Source organism: Wasmannia auropunctata, unplaced genomic scaffold, assembly GCF_000956235.1.
Source record: "Wasmannia auropunctata unplaced genomic scaffold, wasmannia.A_1.0 LD336101.1, whole genome shotgun sequence".
Lineage (NCBI taxonomy): Eukaryota > Metazoa > Arthropoda > Insecta > Hymenoptera > Formicidae > Wasmannia > Wasmannia auropunctata.
Genome location: NW_012026789.1, coordinates 2,021,614 through 2,039,301, shown reverse-complemented (window position 1 = coordinate 2,039,301; position 17,688 = coordinate 2,021,614). Strand labels below are relative to the sequence as shown.

The following is a 17,688-nucleotide window of genomic DNA, read 5'->3' as shown; positions in this document are numbered from 1 at the left end:
CCCGGAGTGTCCTTGCGCCAAAGCTTGCGCGAATATAAGAGTCGAGTGAATGCGCGAACGTGTCCGAGATGCGTGCAAGAGCGTGTGATTGAGATTTTGCCGAAGCGCACACACACATACACACACGCACACTCGGCAGCGCGGGAAAGATTGCGACACTTTCTTTATTTTAATGGGGTTTGAAGCGCACTACGATATTTCGCGAATGCGAGCCACGATTGAATGTACCTGCCTGTAGGCCAAAGACAATTCGCAGTTTCAAAATATTAGTGCGTTCAAAGGCTGTCAAGATAAAAAGTGTCGCAGCCTTTTTTTTTTCGTTTACCGAGCGTACATACCGAAGGATCTTTGGTCCCGGGCATGAATTTTGGCATTTGTGGGGTCTCATTGTAGGGCCGGTATTCGTCGTTGGTTCTTATCTCAAGATCGTCCTAAGTAATGTCTTAAGACGTTGATACAACTTTGTGATTGCGGCTCATGATGTCTTAGGACTATACTTAAGATTTTCTGAAATATATAAGCACCAGCTACATACATATACATATATATGTACCGGCCTAAAAAATCTACTCTCAAGCGTATAGGGTTTCACGAGTTCGTAGAACTGGACTTAATGGATTTAAACATACCTTGTGATTCAAATTTGAGTATTTATGCAATATAAAGTCGATATATAAAATGCTTGCACATATATGGATAAATCATTCTTGCATTTTTTTTTGTACAAGGTAGTACTCCTTTCTCGATTAACGTAGCGGTGTTTTTTTGCTAAGATAAAGTTTATCTTATCTATAAGGAGCAAAGGGGTACTTCATATTTTAATAACACTCTAGTAATATTTGGAAATCAGTTGTACGTTATACTTATTTTCGCTGTATCCAAGTATATCTTTATTGGTTCAATGAATCTCTATAATCGTTTATCTTATTTTTATATGATTATCTTACATAATAATTATACATCAAACATTAAGACGGATTATCGGATGCAAGTAGAGCTTGTCGCTTGAACTTTATTGTGATTTATAAGTTCGAAATATTTGCTATTACTTTGGTTACAAATTTGAAGTTACTTCGGTTTGTTTAATTTACCATTACGTTACTTTTTGCTTCAATACTTATCTCTATTTATGTCAGAAATAATTTTTTTCGATTTCTATTACAAAGCTGTAAAATGCAAGTGTTGTCATATCGTCAAAATTGCTGTCAGATGTTTCGTCAGGGAAAACGTTTTACTTAAGATGAACAAGCTCATATTACAAAATATCACAAATAAACTCCCCCGCCCTCTGTTTTTTTGTACAACTTGTAATGATAGCAATTTACCTTCTAGGTAGTGACGTCATCAGGTATCACAACACTTAATTGCAGTGCGACAGAAGACACGTCAGGGTTCCGAAATTTTCTACCTTACTTCTAGCTTATTATTCTCTATATTAAATTCAACGTTTCTAAATTGTTTATGCCATCCGTAATATGTATATCCATCTTATCGGTTCTAAGCAGTTTGGGACATGCTATATACGAGTCATATATCTATGCATACGCGTAGAGAACTTCAGTTTTTTAGATCTACAATTACGCAGAAAGTTATAAATGATAAATACGGAACGATAATTTTAATGCAGTAATTTAATAATGGTTCTAATAGCGGTTTAATAATAGTTGCTAAAGGTTTACATGTAACGGCATTACTATAACATAGGCATTATTACATATTAGGCATTGTTATATATATATATGCAATTTTTTTTCTGTGATATTGTTTTGTCTCTGAGAGATTGAATAGGAACTTTGTAAGCATTCTGTGTCATGTTTCGAGTTTACAGACGATCACGTGAAAGTATAGTAAATTGGCCGGCAAACTGAAACAAGATTTAAACTTACCTAAGAAAATGTTTCAACAGAATTTAATTTTGTTCTTTATCAGAATACTTCGTTTTGTATTCTTAATAAAGTTTGCTTTAAAGCTTAATAAATTTCAGTCAGATAACTTATTGCCCGAATTGCAAGAGAAGAGATATCCATTGCTTGTGCTAAATTACCGTGTATTAAATTGTCCTTGAAATGTGATGTACCTCGCGTCACAGCAAGAACGAAGGAAACATTTTCTGGAAACTCGGCCGGATCTATGCGGGTCGTTGCAGAGTGCTTACAGGTCGATCTTTTCCCCATGTCGGAAAGGGGGGTTGGGAAGGGGGAAAAAAACGATGGTCTAAAAGTCTAAAACGATCCCCAATTAATGAGAGACACACTCCCTAATCAGCGAAATGCGCGCTGGTAATCGTAGGCTAGCGATTAGGGGTGCTCGCTCGCGTCTCTCGCGTTTACAAAACCTTTTGAAAAATCGTGCTGTCTTTGATGAGGGCTCTCTTTTGCAGAAGAAAAAGGATGTGTGGTTGGCCATTGGTAGTTGTAAACACCAAGGCATGCTCAACCCAAGATTGCAATGCTTTCCTAATACCCGATAAAACGATTGGTAAGTTTGAGCCAGGTGCATGCGACCGTGTCGCATCGCTATGCTCGCCCCGTCTTTCTCTCTTTTTCTCTCTCTCTCTCTGTTATACACGCTCTCTCTCTTTCACGCTCGCTCTCTCTTCTTGTACCTTCCCCTCCCTCAGCGCTCTCGGAGACCCATAGAGTTCTGGAAATAAAACGAACAGAAAAAGATTGAGAAAGAGCACGAGAATTGTCGCCGACGTCTGTCTCCGTCATCCAGCGTCAGAAAAAGCATTGCTTTTCGGTAGCAAGGGAAGGTTGCTACCGTAGTACTTGACAGGCGATACGAAAAAGAAAAACAGATTCTCTCGTTTGTAATTGTCATTGTGAATTTGACATTTGACAACATAAATAAAAATGAAAAGATATAAAGGCATATATATATTACATATATATATGAAATGTTATTGTTATATTTATACATATTTATAGCAAAAAGACTGTCTTTATGAAATTTACTAACGTTCTACGATTTGCTTTTTGTCCCCTTGTTCGCGCGTCCCTGCCACATCGGCTGGCTGGCATGGCATTCAACTGTTTGCTGTTCGTAGGAGCAGGACTCCTCTTCCAAAGACAAGTCCTCCAAGGAGAATGGGTCTAGTCGCAAGTCATCTGGGTGAGTAAGAGAAACATTCTTTTAATTACTTGGCTATATTGAAAATTAAGTGGAGACTTTAGACGAGGATTAAGACTTAATTGCACGACCCTTGTATTTAACTTTGACTTTGAAGCTAAGAGAGAGACTAGGTGACCCTACGTCACACATTAGAGCTTACTAGAATTTGGAGGTCTTGCTAAAACGCGTCGACTTGCCATCGTTTTACTTTCATTTTTATCGTGCGTGTTTTGAGATTTTACTTAGGTCACTTTCAAAATGAACAATTTTGCACGTATCGGTACGTATTATGGATTTTAACATTGAATATGATGCCGTTAATGATAAAGGGTCAATGATAAAGTAACGTTAATTAAGAACAAAAGAATAAAACTTGAATTTTCTGATTTATTTGAATTTACTTGAATGAGGAACGCGTAAAAGATTTGGGCTGTGAACAAAATTTTGTTTTCAATTTTCTTATTATGCTATTTCGTGCTTTGTTGCAACGCGGAATAATCCCCACGATTGCATAGGTTGTCAAAATTGTCAAAGAATCTGTCATAAAAAGTCGACCGTGACTATTATTTGAGTATTTTGTTAGCATGTCGTTAATCCCGATACACTTGTCAATACACTTGTCGATTCATGTTAGAGTAAAGAGAGAAAATTTCCCGCAACGCCTTGTGATGTCATATCTTTACGCCATAATTGAAGCAGCATTAGTCACTCGCCTAACAGACCCATCTGAAGATTTATTCTCTTTGTTATAGACCCCATACAATTAGTAAATGCCGGTTAATTTGATAATTCCAAAGGTTAAACCGGACGATGGTAAGTATATAGGAAGAATATCTGTATTACAGATTCTCCTCTCGCGAAAATCGAAACGTACTTCCTTATGCTGTGAAAAGACGAAAAATAAAATTGTATAAAATTACGAAGTTGCATTGTGCTAATAACCGAGAAGCTTTTAGAAAACTCGATATTAAAGATTACCAAAAGAAAAAAAATTCCATATTCCAATTCCAATAATGCAACTTTTTTTATGGCTGAATCGAATATTGTAGAACTAAGAATGCATCTTTCCAGCATCTCAATGTTACATCATTTTAGCATCATTCGTTTATATATGACTTAACTTTTTTTTACTTCATCTTACATGCCAAGAAGGGAATTTGAATTACTTAAAAAAGAATACTATTTTCTAATCCAAGCATTCTAGTGTTCCATACATAACAATATAGTTCTAAGATTATTATAAAACATCGATGCAGATGCTAAGAAAATTTATTCAAGATTTAGTAACATTATTTTATGTATATAGGAATTTCCAACGAAATGTTTTAGACATACGATTTTCTCGATAATTTTACTTTTTTTTTATTTTTTTAATGTTTTATCTTTGAAAATCATTCCTCTTAGTTTACTCAATACAAGACATATATACAAGAGTACATATATATCTGAAATAACAATTCCATACACGCGTGGCTACCTTGATTTCCCATCTATTTAAAGGTTTTACCTTGAATATTTGAAGGAACACTACTCATTTCGCTTCATTTCGTGCGAACCTTTTTAATTGAAGTATTTTTCTTTCCGTAGGAAGAGCAAACATCGCTCGCGTTCACGTTCACGATCCCGGGATCGCGATCGCCGAGACAAAGATCGACGGGATCGCGACAGAGACAGGGATCGGGACCGCGACCGGGACAGAGATCGCGACCGCGATCGTCGTTCACGCAAATCAAGATCGCGCGAAAGGCGGGACCGGGAAAGGGATCGTGACAGCGATCGAGACAGGGACAGGCGAGACAGAGATCGGGATAGGGACAGAAGGAGGAAGAGATCGCTAACACCGTTGACCCTTCCTAGAGCCCGACCACCGTTCGGCAAAGGCCACAGTCCTCTTGGAATGTAAGTATATTTAAATAAAGTTAAAATCTAAAATAAATTGATGTAAGAGTTTTTACGCACCAAGTTTTGCGTAGTTGCCTCTTTTTATTGATTTGTATTATTGTAAGTATATTTGTTATATTCACAAGATTTCTGTACATATTAATAAAAATCTAATTATTAGATTTGATTTTTTTTTGTGTCGTCGAATTTTTAGATTTTATGTAATGTGAATGTAATAAAAGTAAAATAATTTAATATGAAAGTAAATTTTTTGATTATAGCATTAATTCTAGAGTGTAAAAATCAAAAATTAATTTAAGTTAAAGGAGTATATTAATCACAAATAGTATAAATTTATTAAAATTTATGAAATTGCTTAGGAATTAAGCAATACAAGACTATAAAAATGTATGTTAATTCAGACCAAATAATGAATATTTTTATTTTCTAATATATATTTATATTCTTCTCAAAATGCATAATTGACTAGACCCAGTCATGGAATTGTAATCTGTGATTCTGGGGGACATATTTATGCTAAATCAATATTGAATATTAAATTTGATTTTGTTACTATTTCCCTTAGTAACAGAAATTAATATGCAACAAACATAAATTAGAATTTATATAATTTTTAATATATATTTTAATATTTAATAAATACGATATTTTAATATACCATATTTTGTTTTAATATATAATATTAATTCGTTTCAGAAACGATGAGTTAACACCAGAAGAGCGAGATGCCCGAACTGTTTTTTGCATGCAGTTAAGTCAGCGAATTCGTGCATGCGATTTGGAAGAATTCTTCTCAAGCGTTGGCAAAGTACAGGATGTCAGACTTATCACATGCAACAAAACTCGAAGATTCAAAGGCATTGCTTATGTGGAATTCAAAGATCCAGAGAGTGTGACACTTGTGAGTATATTAATTATTACATAATTGGAGATATGATAATCAAATGGTATTTCCTTTTTCTCAATTAATTTTATATACAAAATAATCGAATATCTCCTTGATTTTCATTGTTTTGCAGGCTCTTGGTCTGTCAGGTCAAAAACTTCTTGGAGTACCTATCGTAGTACAGCATACACAAGCTGAGAAGAATCGCATGGGTAATTCGATGCCGAATCTAATGCCTAAGGGACAAACGGGACCTATGCGATTATATGTAGGATCTTTGCACTTTAACATCACAGAAGATATGCTTCGCGGTATCTTCGAACCGTTTGGAAAGATTGACAACATACAGTTGATTATGGATCCTGAAACGGGGCGCAGCAAGGGTTACGGCTTCCTGACTGTAAGTTTTTATAGTACTATCCATGCGCAAATATTTGTCGTTAAATATGTATTAAAATATTATTTCTTTACAATAATTGAATTAATATGTTTTAATTTGCACAGATGTTGATATCTTGATTGTATTGCATGAAACTCATATATTATTATTATTTTTTTCAGTTTAGAAATGCAGATGACGCGAAGAAAGCGTTGGAACAACTGAATGGATTCGAGCTCGCTGGTAGACCTATGAAAGTTGGAAACGTAACGGAACGAACTGATCTGATTCAAGGACCTTCTTTACTTGATACTGATGAGCTAGATCGTAGTGGAATTGATCTCGGAGCGACTGGACGGTACGTAATATACATATAATAATAAGAAAAATCTACAAGAAAGGAAAAGACCAAATATGTGAACTAAGGTCATGCTTCATTTAAAAATTTCTTAAAAATGATATGCTATTTTTACAGATTACAACTGATGTTCAAATTGGCGGAAGGTACCGGTTTGGAAATTCCTCCTGCTGCAGCAAACGCTTTAAATATGGCACCAGTGATGGCGCAGCCACAACCACCGCCTCAGGCCGCGCCGCCTATTGCAACACAGTGCTTCATGTTATCGAACATGTTCGATCCACAGAAGTAAGTCACATATGTTTTCTTACATCGAATAACTTCTTACTTTGTGCGTTGCATATTTGTAGACCTGGTGTCACGTGTACTATACTTTCACTAGGGGGAATATATATGCTAGATAAAAATGTTATCATTGATTTATAGCATATGTTCAAAAACAGTGATATGCATAATTAATGATAACATAACAAAGTTAATGTAAAAGCATCTTTTAAACTATTTTAAAAATCGAATTATCACGTATTAATCTTATATAAAAGTACTGCTATACTGCAGACTATCATTTTTTTGGAATTGAAATTAAATTACAAACTATAATTGTATTGTTTTTGTTTTCAGTGAGACAAATCCTAACTGGGCAAAAGAAATTCGCGACGATGTGATTGAGGAGTGTAATAAGCACGGCGGTGTCTTACACGTATACGTGGACCAAGCGTCACCACAGGGTAACGTCTACGTAAAGTGTCCGTCAATCGCGACCGCCGTGGCGGCTGTGAACTCGCTGCACGGCCGATGGTTCGCTGGTCGCGTCATAACCGCAGCCTACGTGCCAGTGGTGAATTACCACTCGTTATTCCCCGATGCAATGACCGCGTTACAATTGTTGGTACCGAGCGCACCGCGAAGAGGGATGTGATGACCTTAAACGAGCGAGCGACAATCCGTCTGCTGATTTGTAAAATCCTTGCGTAGTATTGCGTTCTTCTCTGTCTCACATACTCTCGTTGCTGTCCGGTGGAATCGCATTTTTTTTATTCGTTGATAAGACGGGGAAAGGAGGCACCTTGAGGTAACAGATTTTCAACGATCGTATGTTGTTAACTTGTGTCACGTTGCATAAATTCATCGTAGCATTGTGAACGTGCGATAAGTTCGATTCGTTTCACGGCACACACATATATATAGTTCGCATTAATTTTGATGGCAATCAAAATTTGTGATAGTAGGGAGATTATACGGTTTGTTTGTCATTTTTCACCTGGCTGTTCAAGCACATGTGAATTAAAGGATTTATGAACTCCAAAATATATGATTTTTTGCCACGTTGTACATATATTATTTATATTTCTTAATTTTTTTATTTAGTTTTCCCTTGTATGAAGAAATATAATATGAAGTAAATATTAATTGTTCTGATTTATTTATTTTTTTGGTGATACTGTAATGAATATATTCCAAAGAAATTACGAAACTAATGTATTTTTATTTGGAAAGGAGGGGGGGTACAATACGATTTTGAAATCAAGTTTTTTCTTCGCTTGTAAACTAGTATTGAAGATATTTGTATTGCGTGAGATGATAACTAAAAAGCACAAAAAGAATATCTGAGTTTTTACAAGTGGACATTTACAATCTATAAGAAAGAACCACAAGCTTCAATTTGTGGAGAATAATTATGAAAATTACAAATCAATATTATTACAAATATATACATGAAGTTTCGTGTAAAATGATACAATCACGCAATAATTTTCGAATTTACGAGAAAAAAAATAAAGAAATATTTTAATTATTGAATATCTATGGAAATAGAATAATTTTTTCTATTTCTACAATATGCCATTGGCATATTTTCTCTTTACGTGAAATTCATTGTAAAAAGTTCAGATAGATGCAGATTATAGAATTTCTATTTGTCGCGTGTAATTGTGTAGACTGAAAAATATATAAATGCATTTGTTTATCAAAAAATGCTAATCGCGTTTTATTCTAATGCATCTCTATATTATAGAAAAGAGTACTTTTATCGCGAATCAACTACTCGAGTCAAAAATTTCTAATCCTCTGCAGACCTCTTTTTTTTTAAATCGTATTTTACTTCCGTTTAAATGTACTGTAAATATTTCGTATAACAAATCTAATGCGTATTTAAAATTTCTCCGTTGTGATCATTACAAAACACCAGACCTTAATCCTTGACTTTCCAAATATATGCATGTAATGACGCGTAATTATGAGTAGAAGAAAAATTGATAACAGAGGAAGAGCCAGAAGAGGACGAAGGGCGGAATAAAAATAGACGAGGCCGAAGAGAAGTTGAGGAACGCGGGAGAAACTCGTGCGAGGTGATGAGAAGAAACGAAGAAAAGCGGGCTTTTAAATATTGGCGTATTGGAATGTTATAGTATCTATAACAAAGATGAATTTAAAAAAAAAAGACATACAGAATGAAATATAATGGTGTATAGACACGAGGGGAAAAGAAAGAGAGAGAGAAAGAGATTATCAAGAAATAGTAATATACAAGAGGTGGCGTAGAGATTTTATGAGGAGAATAAATAAAAATGGTCGGCAAAAATTTTCGTAACTATCAGGAGTGTCAGAGAATAATTGAAGAACAAATAACATTACTATTTTGGCGGCATCGATAATAATAAATACGATCGTTTTACGTCTTATATGACAGTCTATTTTCTTATCAACAGTGAAAAGTTTATAACTTCATACATATTATTTTTCAATTTTCACCTTTTCGAACAGATGACGGAAATGAAGATCCTGTGTGTGCAAACGATAGATCAGGGACAAATTGGATGAGGTTGGGATAAAAATAAGGTTTGAGTTACGTTGCATTTAGTATTATTAAGTTCAAAATTATTTGAACTCCCCATGAGAATAATAAACATTCATTCACTATCATCCTTTCAATTTTAAATCGGCGCATAAAGATATATGATCACTAGGAAACACCACGGACGGCAAGCCCGTGTTAAGAGTAAGCTCCTCCTTACTGGGCATCGGGACCACTTGTTCCACCTCGAATTTGTCTTTCTCGTAAAATATGTAGTCCAAACAGGCGGAGAACTCGGGCGTATAGTTTGTATATTCTGGCGTGCCGCAAGCGCTAGACATACAAAGGTCCTGCGCTAAGGATACGTTTTCTACAGCTTCCTCGGCATCTGGAAAAAAAAAAAATTATTGTCATTTCTCACGATTAATAAGGCATTTCAGTCATATCACGTTGCACAACAAAATGAGGCATGTAACAAAATTCGTAAACTGACGATACTGAGGAAAGTCACTCACTACTCTTCCAATCTTCACAGGTTTCCGGAACGTAATTCTCCGTCATCAGTTGATAAATGCCGCATTCCGGCACACTGTTAAAATCACCGCAAAGCATCACGCTCACGTTACACGCGGGATTCTGTCAACATACGAACGGCAATTGTCAATAAATTGTAATATCAATAACAGACTCTTTTGCAAGACGAAAGATTCGCGAAAGTGTCAAAATACCGATTTCAAATATTTTTTGAGTGTAATGAATGTAAAAGGTTTTTTGTTTTACAGGATCAATAGAATAGATACATAATAGATATAATCAGATACAGGATGTATCTATATACCTCTTCTCGAATCCTTTTTGCGACATCGTGTATATATGTAACGGCATAATATCCTTGCAACAAACGTATATGATCTGCATCAGGTTTAAAGTATAAATGCGTGTTGCCGATGATCAAGATTTCAGATTGGTTCTCTTTCGATCGTAACGTTGTTACCTAAAAGCCATTGTTAACTTTTATTACTGGTAAGTATAATAATATCCACTTAAGATCCCAACTGCCCCACGCGCAATTACCTGAATGGTTGTGTTTCTACTCAAAAATCTCTCCTTCATCTTGTCATTGACGATTTTAGACCACACCGCAGCAAACTTGGGACAATCAATGTTTTGAGCCATTACGCTGTATTCAAATCCTAACTTTTCGAATCTATCCTGATTGAAAAATGTGGCGAGTCCTTCGCTAATTTCGTTCTTTGTAACGAACACGCCATCGTAATTCAACATGTACAGAGAAGGCAATAAGTCATATTCGTATATGCTTTTATCTACCTCTTGCAAGCAAATTATATCGCCGTTAAAACCTACAATAAAATCATCATACTTAAATACTAAAATTACGAAAATGATTATAAACTATTGCTACTGCTTCACTCTAATCTAATAACACTTTATGTTAATATTTAAAGATATCGAAAATAGCCAGATTTCGTGAACTAAGGATATTTAACGATTAATATAAATTATTAAATTACAAACTAATTAATACAAATTAACTGTTAGCTATTAAAATTTTAAACTTTTATATATATATAACGAAAATCATTTACGATATTTTACGTTTTTAATAAAACAGCTTGTATATGTATATTTTATCACTCACCTATTATCTCTTTAAGTATCAATTGTTTTCTATAATCCATATCTAATGCATATTGCGGACAGTATGGGAATAATACATCCTTAGAAAAATCAGAATCGGCATACGTATCTGCCAATACGTTATAAGATATTACTCTGAAACTATTTTTTTCTTCTTTAATGTATAGTTTGCAAGCAAAACAAATAAAACATACTAATTTAGTGTAATTATATAATTGTATTATACATAATATAAATTTTTCTAACTTTATTCGTGATATCTTTTATGAGTATCATACCTCCTGCCTGACAATTTATGTTTCGTGAACTGATGTCGAGTGTCAAATGGGCATTGTCCAGGGCCGGCCTCCACGACATTCTTCGATTCTACTTCCATCCTAGAACCAGAGTCCGACTCATTCCGCGGTTCACAGCTGATCTTCAAATGGCAGCCAATATCAGTCACACTGGGTATGTATAGATATCCATTGCCTACGTGTGTCCACGAATAAAGTTTGACAGGATTGTTCTTGTACCAGTCAAACGTTGATTGCTTCATGTCAGTATAGAGTGATTCAAACTTGGATGGATAAATTGGAAAACCTGCCAATATGCTCGACGGTAACGAAATTTTGATAATATAAGGTGCATTTCGCTTCACTAGGAAGGTCTTCTCAAAAATGATCAGTTTTAACTCTGCAGAATCCTGCAGAAGGCTTTCACACAATATTTCACCATCCACTTTGGTATCATTCTTGAGAAGCATGATCTTTCCATTCTCCACATTGTTCACTGTCAACTCGGATACCTCTGAAGCAGCGTTTTTCTTCTTTTTTCTTTCTGCCTAAAGAAAAAACTTTTTAAAAGACATAATAAAAAAATTTTTATATCGCTCAGGAAATATTTCTTATTTTTTGTATACTATATTTTATTTTTTCATAAATTATACACAAAAATTTTTAAATTGAAATTTAAACTGTTTTATCTTAACATCAATATTATAATTTCACAATCAACAATATGGGAAACAGTATTCATGTAACAGTTACACTGTTGACCAGAAAATTGTCAAATATTGATGTAATATTAGTGTTAATTGATCATTAATGGAATAAGAAAAACGGCAAGAAGAATAAAGGGGAAAAGAAGAAAAAAAAGAGAGGACTTCTTACCTTTCGATTTAAAATCTTGCAAACATTTGTGTCGATCCTTTTAAGGAAATTGTTTACACTTTCCGCGGCCTGTCTGGAAAAGTTGAACTGACGATCAACCTTCATCACCTCGTCCACGTAGCGAAATGAGATGTCGAACATGTCATTGCCTTTTTCATAGCGGAGAAATGCCTCGTTCATCTTCAATATGTGTCTGGGATGACAGTGCTTATTGCGATACGGCAGAAACGACGAAACTAGGTGGATTCTGTGCGCAAGCAATTTAGCGAACGTATTTAGCATTATAATCGATCACGATTCATTCACCCTGGAAATACCGTGCGGATCTTTATTTAGGCGAAACAAAATTAGATAACAAAAAAAGCCTTTTAAGTAAATTGTTTTCTTTTAAATTTATTACAAATAATCATTGTACAGTAGACATCCAGGAAAATATGTTGGACATTATAAATACCTTTGTGATATCCTCCAATATACTCTTTCATACATGCGCGACAATCAGCGTCGAATCAGAGAGAAACCTGAGAGAGGACATGACGTCCATGACGGTCTTTTGCAGGTTACCTCAAAATGCCCTCGTGCACTTAGCACTAACGTTCCCTGAAGAAGTGGACGTAAACTACATAGTAACTTTCATTCTTCTGCACCGCGGGTATATATTCATAATTAATGAAATTGTTAAACTTCTCATGCTTATTTAAACGGTCACGTTCCGGGTCTCGAGACCCATCTTCAAAAATTAATAAAATTGTTAATCTTTTCAGGCTTATTTAAACGATCGACGTTGTGTCTGACGACGGATTTTACCGACGGCGGATTTTTATCGACGCGCCGGATGGAATCGCGCTTCGCGGAAAATCCGTCGTGTGGCGCACATCGCGCAGTCGCCATCTTAGAGTCGCGTTGTTTCGAAGCAGCTCCGGCCCGCTCCGCGCTGCTCCGCGTTTCGCCGACCCTTTCGCATCGAAAAATCATGTCGCGCTTGCAGCAGGAGTACATCCCGAGAAGGTATCCACGTAAAGTATCGACGTAAAGTATAATTTAGACCGTAAGATGCTAGACGAACTGTTCCTCGTACGAGCAATTCTCGACGCGGCACAGCGACAAAGATCATGAGTGCTAGGATGTCGCCGCGTCGTTCCGTGTCAGCTCTTCGATTTAGAAATTTAAATTTGCGCTCGAAGCGGAATGCCGATAGCAGCGAATTTGACGTTGGAGAGGCAGCGAGAAGTTCAATGTACGAGTGCGCATAACAAGCTGTTTTTTAATAAATAATTTTTAGATTTTACACGTGCATAAATGGCCCTTCGCGCCGCATCGAGCTCGCGAGGCATCGCGCGTCGGCGTAAGTTAGCTGCCGCGTCGCTCTACGATTTTTCCGCTCGTACAAAAATTTGCAGCACGCACGGCACGTTTTCGAAAATATCTCAAATTTAGTGTTGAAGAATAGAACAATCGATAATGCATAAACGCGCGATGGCAAGCTGTTTTCGCGAGGGAATCGATTTTGGCGTGTGAATCTTCCGTCGCGCGATGGCTCGGGCATCGGTGCGAAGTTGCCGTCGTTCGCGTTCGCTACGTCCTCGTTTATTATTTGCAAGTGTATCGCGCGATACACGCGTGAGAGGAATATCGGGAATGTTGAATTCAGCATCGATCGATCGCACTACAAGAACGTAATTGAGGATTTTTGCGATCGCATGCAGGATCGCCGTAAGCCGGACATCAGCAACAAATCATCCCCGTTGGAGACTTACGAGAGGATAAGCGGAAGGATCATCTCGTTATCCCCGTCGTTTTCGAAAGGCATCGTGGCGACGAAAGGGAATTACGTACTGGACAAGATATTGGCTGGACGATCATTGCGACGCTACGGTAAGTGATAGCGTTCAAAGTTTCTTTACGATATTTTTTAATTTTTGTGCGCTCCAGTTCGCCCAGGGTCAAGTTAAAAATGATCCATTTTACCATCTAGAAGAAAATGATATCTTCCTAAAAAAAACATGTAGAAAAAAAATGCAGATTGATATTTATTGTACATAAAATTTTCTTGTATTAAATTCTTACAGTCAGCAAAAATACTTTATGTAAATTTTGTTTTATTATAAAAATTTGCAATTTAACTATTACTCGAAAATACTATAAAATAATACTCAACATAAAATAACTATGACGATAGCTTTCGGTATTCGTTACAAAAAACTTATCAAATTTATCAAAGAATATTCTGTTCTATATGTTGTTCTACTCATATTTCTCATTAGTCTCATTACTATTCGATTTTGAGAACCACCCCGTATAGTGTATACCGCGCACACTTTATCATTCTTCTCCTCGTTATAAAGTATCTTACAATTTATTTTAAGCAAGACTTAAGACAAAGAATTCTTAATAAAATTGTCAATATTTTTTATTATGGTATATGAAATATAACGTAAGACGAATCGCAATCCTAGCTTACAGCAAATCTTGTATATAACATCTTTTGTAGAATTCTTACGCGTTATAGCTGAGGAATATGCTATATGTAAATTGTTTTGCTTAGAGGAAATGTTTAAAGGAATTTTCCGCTTATAAATAGAACATTTTTTTTGGGGTGAGATATAGATATTTGAAAAGTAAAGTTTAACTTTGTTTTGATTAAAAAAGAATTTACGGATTAATTTATTATTTTTTCAAATTTTTTATTTTTTGAGAGTATTATATTGTATAATTTTTTTTAAAAATCAAGAGAAAAAAGTAAAATTCAGTCTTAACATTTTTATTATTTATTAAAAAGTAATGATTTGCTTTTATTATGAAAAATATCGTATTTTAATTAAAAATATGTTATGCCATCAAAACCCATAACCCGTTAAAATCCGAATTCATTAGTTAAAACTAGAATGGTTGATTAGACGTAAAATCGAAAACCTATACTATATGTGAACAGTGCAATTTGTAAAATATTGTTTCGCAAAAAAGGGTAGAAACGGAGTTGGACCTCACTACGCATGGAAAGTCAAAAACCTATGTAAAACAGTACAATTATAGACCTCTTTTCAACTAAATTTAAAACTAGTTTTATCTATAGTGAAATCGGGTTTTAACGGTATATACATATATATATATGAATATGTATATGTATATATATTATTTTTATTTGGATTTAAAGCAATACGTAATTACTTCTAATACTCTATTGATTTAAAGATTATTAATACGCATACATCTCTCATACGAGTATTATCCTCTCTCAAAAAATTAAACCACAAGAAATGAATGGTTAAATTATATATTTATAAAAAAAATTTTCATCTAAATATTCTTCAATTAAATCCTGATTACATTACGAATACTAGACATTTATTTTACATTTTTAATATTTTATTTAAATTTAAATTATTCTAATATATATAATAATTAACTAGTGTAATTTTTAATTTTTATTTTTATAATGCGTTGTTATTATTACGCAATTATATTCTGTGGTCATAGCACAGAATAGAGCCAAACAAAGTATAAAACCAAATAAAAAGCATATAATGAACGAAATAAAATAAACAACCGCGGTTGTGTTATCCATTGCAAATATCCGTTGCTACGTAGTTCGCAATGTGCACGTTTTGTACACGTATAAAGGTGCTGACGCGGACATATCCCAAAGTGATTATGTCCAATTCTTAGATTTTTCTCTGATATAAGTAACTCGATCCGACTGTTATCCGCTGTTATTATTTCAAAGCTAATTAATATTTTTTGGATTCAAAGACATGGTAACCTGCATTAATGACAATCGGTATTATAATGAGAAATGAATTTTGTATCAATAGATATTTGATGCCGAAATCATTTTTATCTTCTTAGATGGCGCCATAAGCATCATTACTGTTGGCTTTTGCCTCTTTTATAAAAATTTGCAAAGAAAGATTGAAGTTATATAAGTTTAAAATTGCCTTGATGAACCTGTTAATTAATTGCAAATGCTATAAAATTTTTAAAGCAATTATGTTTCTTCGCACTCCTTCGATTTTGATTCCGCATGTTTTTCCAATTTTGTTTCTTTTTCACACTCTTCTGATTTTGCTTCCGTATATTTTTCCGATTTTGTTTCTTCACGTCCTTCTGATTTTGTTTCTTTTTTTGATTTTGTTCTTTCACTTTTCTCTGATTTTGTTTCTTCGTCTTTTTCAGATTTTGCTTCCTCGATTTGTTCTGAGTTTTCTGATTTTATTTCCTCAGTATGTTCCGATTTCGTTTCTTCGCATTCTGCTTGGTTCGTTTCCTCTTTTTCTGATTTTGTTTCTTCCTTTTTCTGCTTTTCTGATTTCGTTTCTTCATGACTCTCTGATTTTATTTCTTCCTGCTTCTCTGATTTTGTTTCTTCGCGTTCTTCTAATTTTATTTCTTCGCGTTTTTTCGTACTGTTATGTTTTGCAAATGTCGTCTCTTTAGTTTTAAGATTCTCGTTAGACTTTTTCTTTACCTCTCCTGCTGTTTTCTCTTTTAGTCGCACTTCTTTTGTGGAATATTTAACAGTCACGCATGTCGGTACTTTTTTCTTAATCAGCTGTAAAATTTAAGTTTAATAATCGCATTATTGATAATTTCATAATAATTATTTACCTTACGGGCTAATATTTTTTTGCTCGCAACTTTTTTGGCAGTTACAGTCTTATCCCAAACTAATTTCTCGTGCCACCAAATTCGTTGATACTCGTTCGAGAGCAGTTGTTCTATACGGGGCTCTCTTTCTCTATGTATGTAAATTACAAAGAAAAAATTATTTATAATTCTACAATATTATATTTAATACATAATAATAAAATTAAAAATATATATGAAAATTAATAAATAACATATAAATATAATATATTTTATGAGTCATTCCATGTCAACTCAACTACCCTTCCGTCTAAAATTTTACTAAACAAATTGTATTTTGTATGATACCAAAATTTAGGTTACGATTTCTAATTTTTAATACCATGTGACGCTTTTGAAAAATTTTAAATAATATCCATGATTTCATCAATCAAACAGAAAAAAGTCTTCTAAATTATTTCCTTATTCAAATTTCTATTATTTCTTCTGCAAATGAAATACAATAGTCATTTTTAATATAATTTTGTACATGAATCCGAATTAGAAATTAACCATTAATATTTAAGTTGTTTTTTGCCCAAACCAAGTATTAATGGCTATTTATAATTTAGATTCGGATGCAAAATTACATTAAAAATAATTATTGTACTTTATTTGCAAGAAATAGTGGAGAATATAATAAGGAAATAATTTAAAAAAATTTTTTTTCATTTAATTAACGAAATCAAGATTAATATTTTTAAAAATTGCATGGCATCAAAACCTAGAAGTTTTAATCTAAATTTTAGTATCCTACAAATTATAATTTGTTGGTACAATTAAGAGTCCATTTCTCTAATTTTCATTGTTCTATAATAATTT

The 17,688-nt window shown here is 34.2% G+C and overlaps 3 protein-coding genes across 9 annotated transcripts in view; 1 reads left to right on the top strand and 2 right to left on the bottom strand.

The window, feature by feature from the left end:
- The window catches only part of LOC105458702 (RNA-binding protein 39), a 9,790-nt gene extending 991 nt beyond the window's left edge, over positions 1-8,799 (top strand). For 3 of the 5 annotated variants that reach the window (XM_011704236.1, XM_011704229.1, XM_011704202.1), the window contains 7 exons: positions 3,050-3,114; positions 4,702-5,013; positions 5,713-5,917; positions 6,036-6,302; positions 6,464-6,639; positions 6,757-6,927; positions 7,261-8,796. In XM_011704236.1, the coding sequence (XP_011702538.1) occupies positions 3,050-3,114; positions 4,702-5,013; positions 5,713-5,917; positions 6,036-6,302; positions 6,464-6,639; positions 6,757-6,927; positions 7,261-7,558 (1,494 nt within the window). In that variant the 3' untranslated portion in view covers positions 7,559-8,796. Of the gene's footprint in view, positions 1-3,049; positions 3,115-4,701; positions 5,014-5,712; positions 5,918-6,035; positions 6,303-6,463; positions 6,640-6,756; positions 6,928-7,260 lie in introns of all 5 variants that reach the window. The other 2 variants (XM_011704212.1, XM_011704221.1) reach the window with 1 other exon arrangement.
- A 509-nt stretch (positions 8,800-9,308) lies between these two features.
- LOC105458669 (2',5'-phosphodiesterase 12) lies at positions 9,309-13,048 on the bottom strand. 2 transcript variants are annotated; one of them, XM_011704160.1, is made up of 8 exons: positions 12,698-13,048; positions 12,244-12,550; positions 11,371-11,915; positions 11,094-11,233; positions 10,508-10,794; positions 10,272-10,427; positions 9,949-10,069; positions 9,309-9,821 (listed from the first exon to the last, which is right to left on the bottom strand). In XM_011704160.1, the coding sequence occupies exons 2-8, from the start codon at positions 12,523-12,525 to the stop codon at positions 9,559-9,561; spliced, it is 1,794 nt and encodes a 597-aa protein (XP_011702462.1). In that variant the 5' UTR covers positions 12,526-12,550; positions 12,698-13,048; the 3' UTR covers positions 9,309-9,558. The 2 variants fall into 2 exon arrangements, with proteins under 2 accessions (XP_011702462.1, XP_011702465.1); XM_011704163.1 differs by having other exon boundaries at positions 12,244-12,490.
- Positions 13,049-15,508: 2,460 nt separating this feature from the next.
- The window catches only part of LOC105458604 (stress response protein NST1-like), a 2,673-nt gene continuing 493 nt past the window's right edge, over positions 15,509-17,688 (bottom strand). The window contains exons 2-3 of one of the 2 annotated variants that reach the window (XM_011704068.1): positions 16,849-16,978; positions 15,509-16,792 (exon numbers count right to left, since the gene is read on the bottom strand). In XM_011704068.1, the coding sequence (XP_011702370.1) occupies positions 16,229-16,792; positions 16,849-16,978 (694 nt within the window). In that variant the 3' untranslated portion in view covers positions 15,509-16,228. The remainder of the gene's footprint in view (positions 16,793-16,848; positions 16,979-17,688) is intronic. The other variant, XM_011704076.1, reaches the window with a different exon arrangement.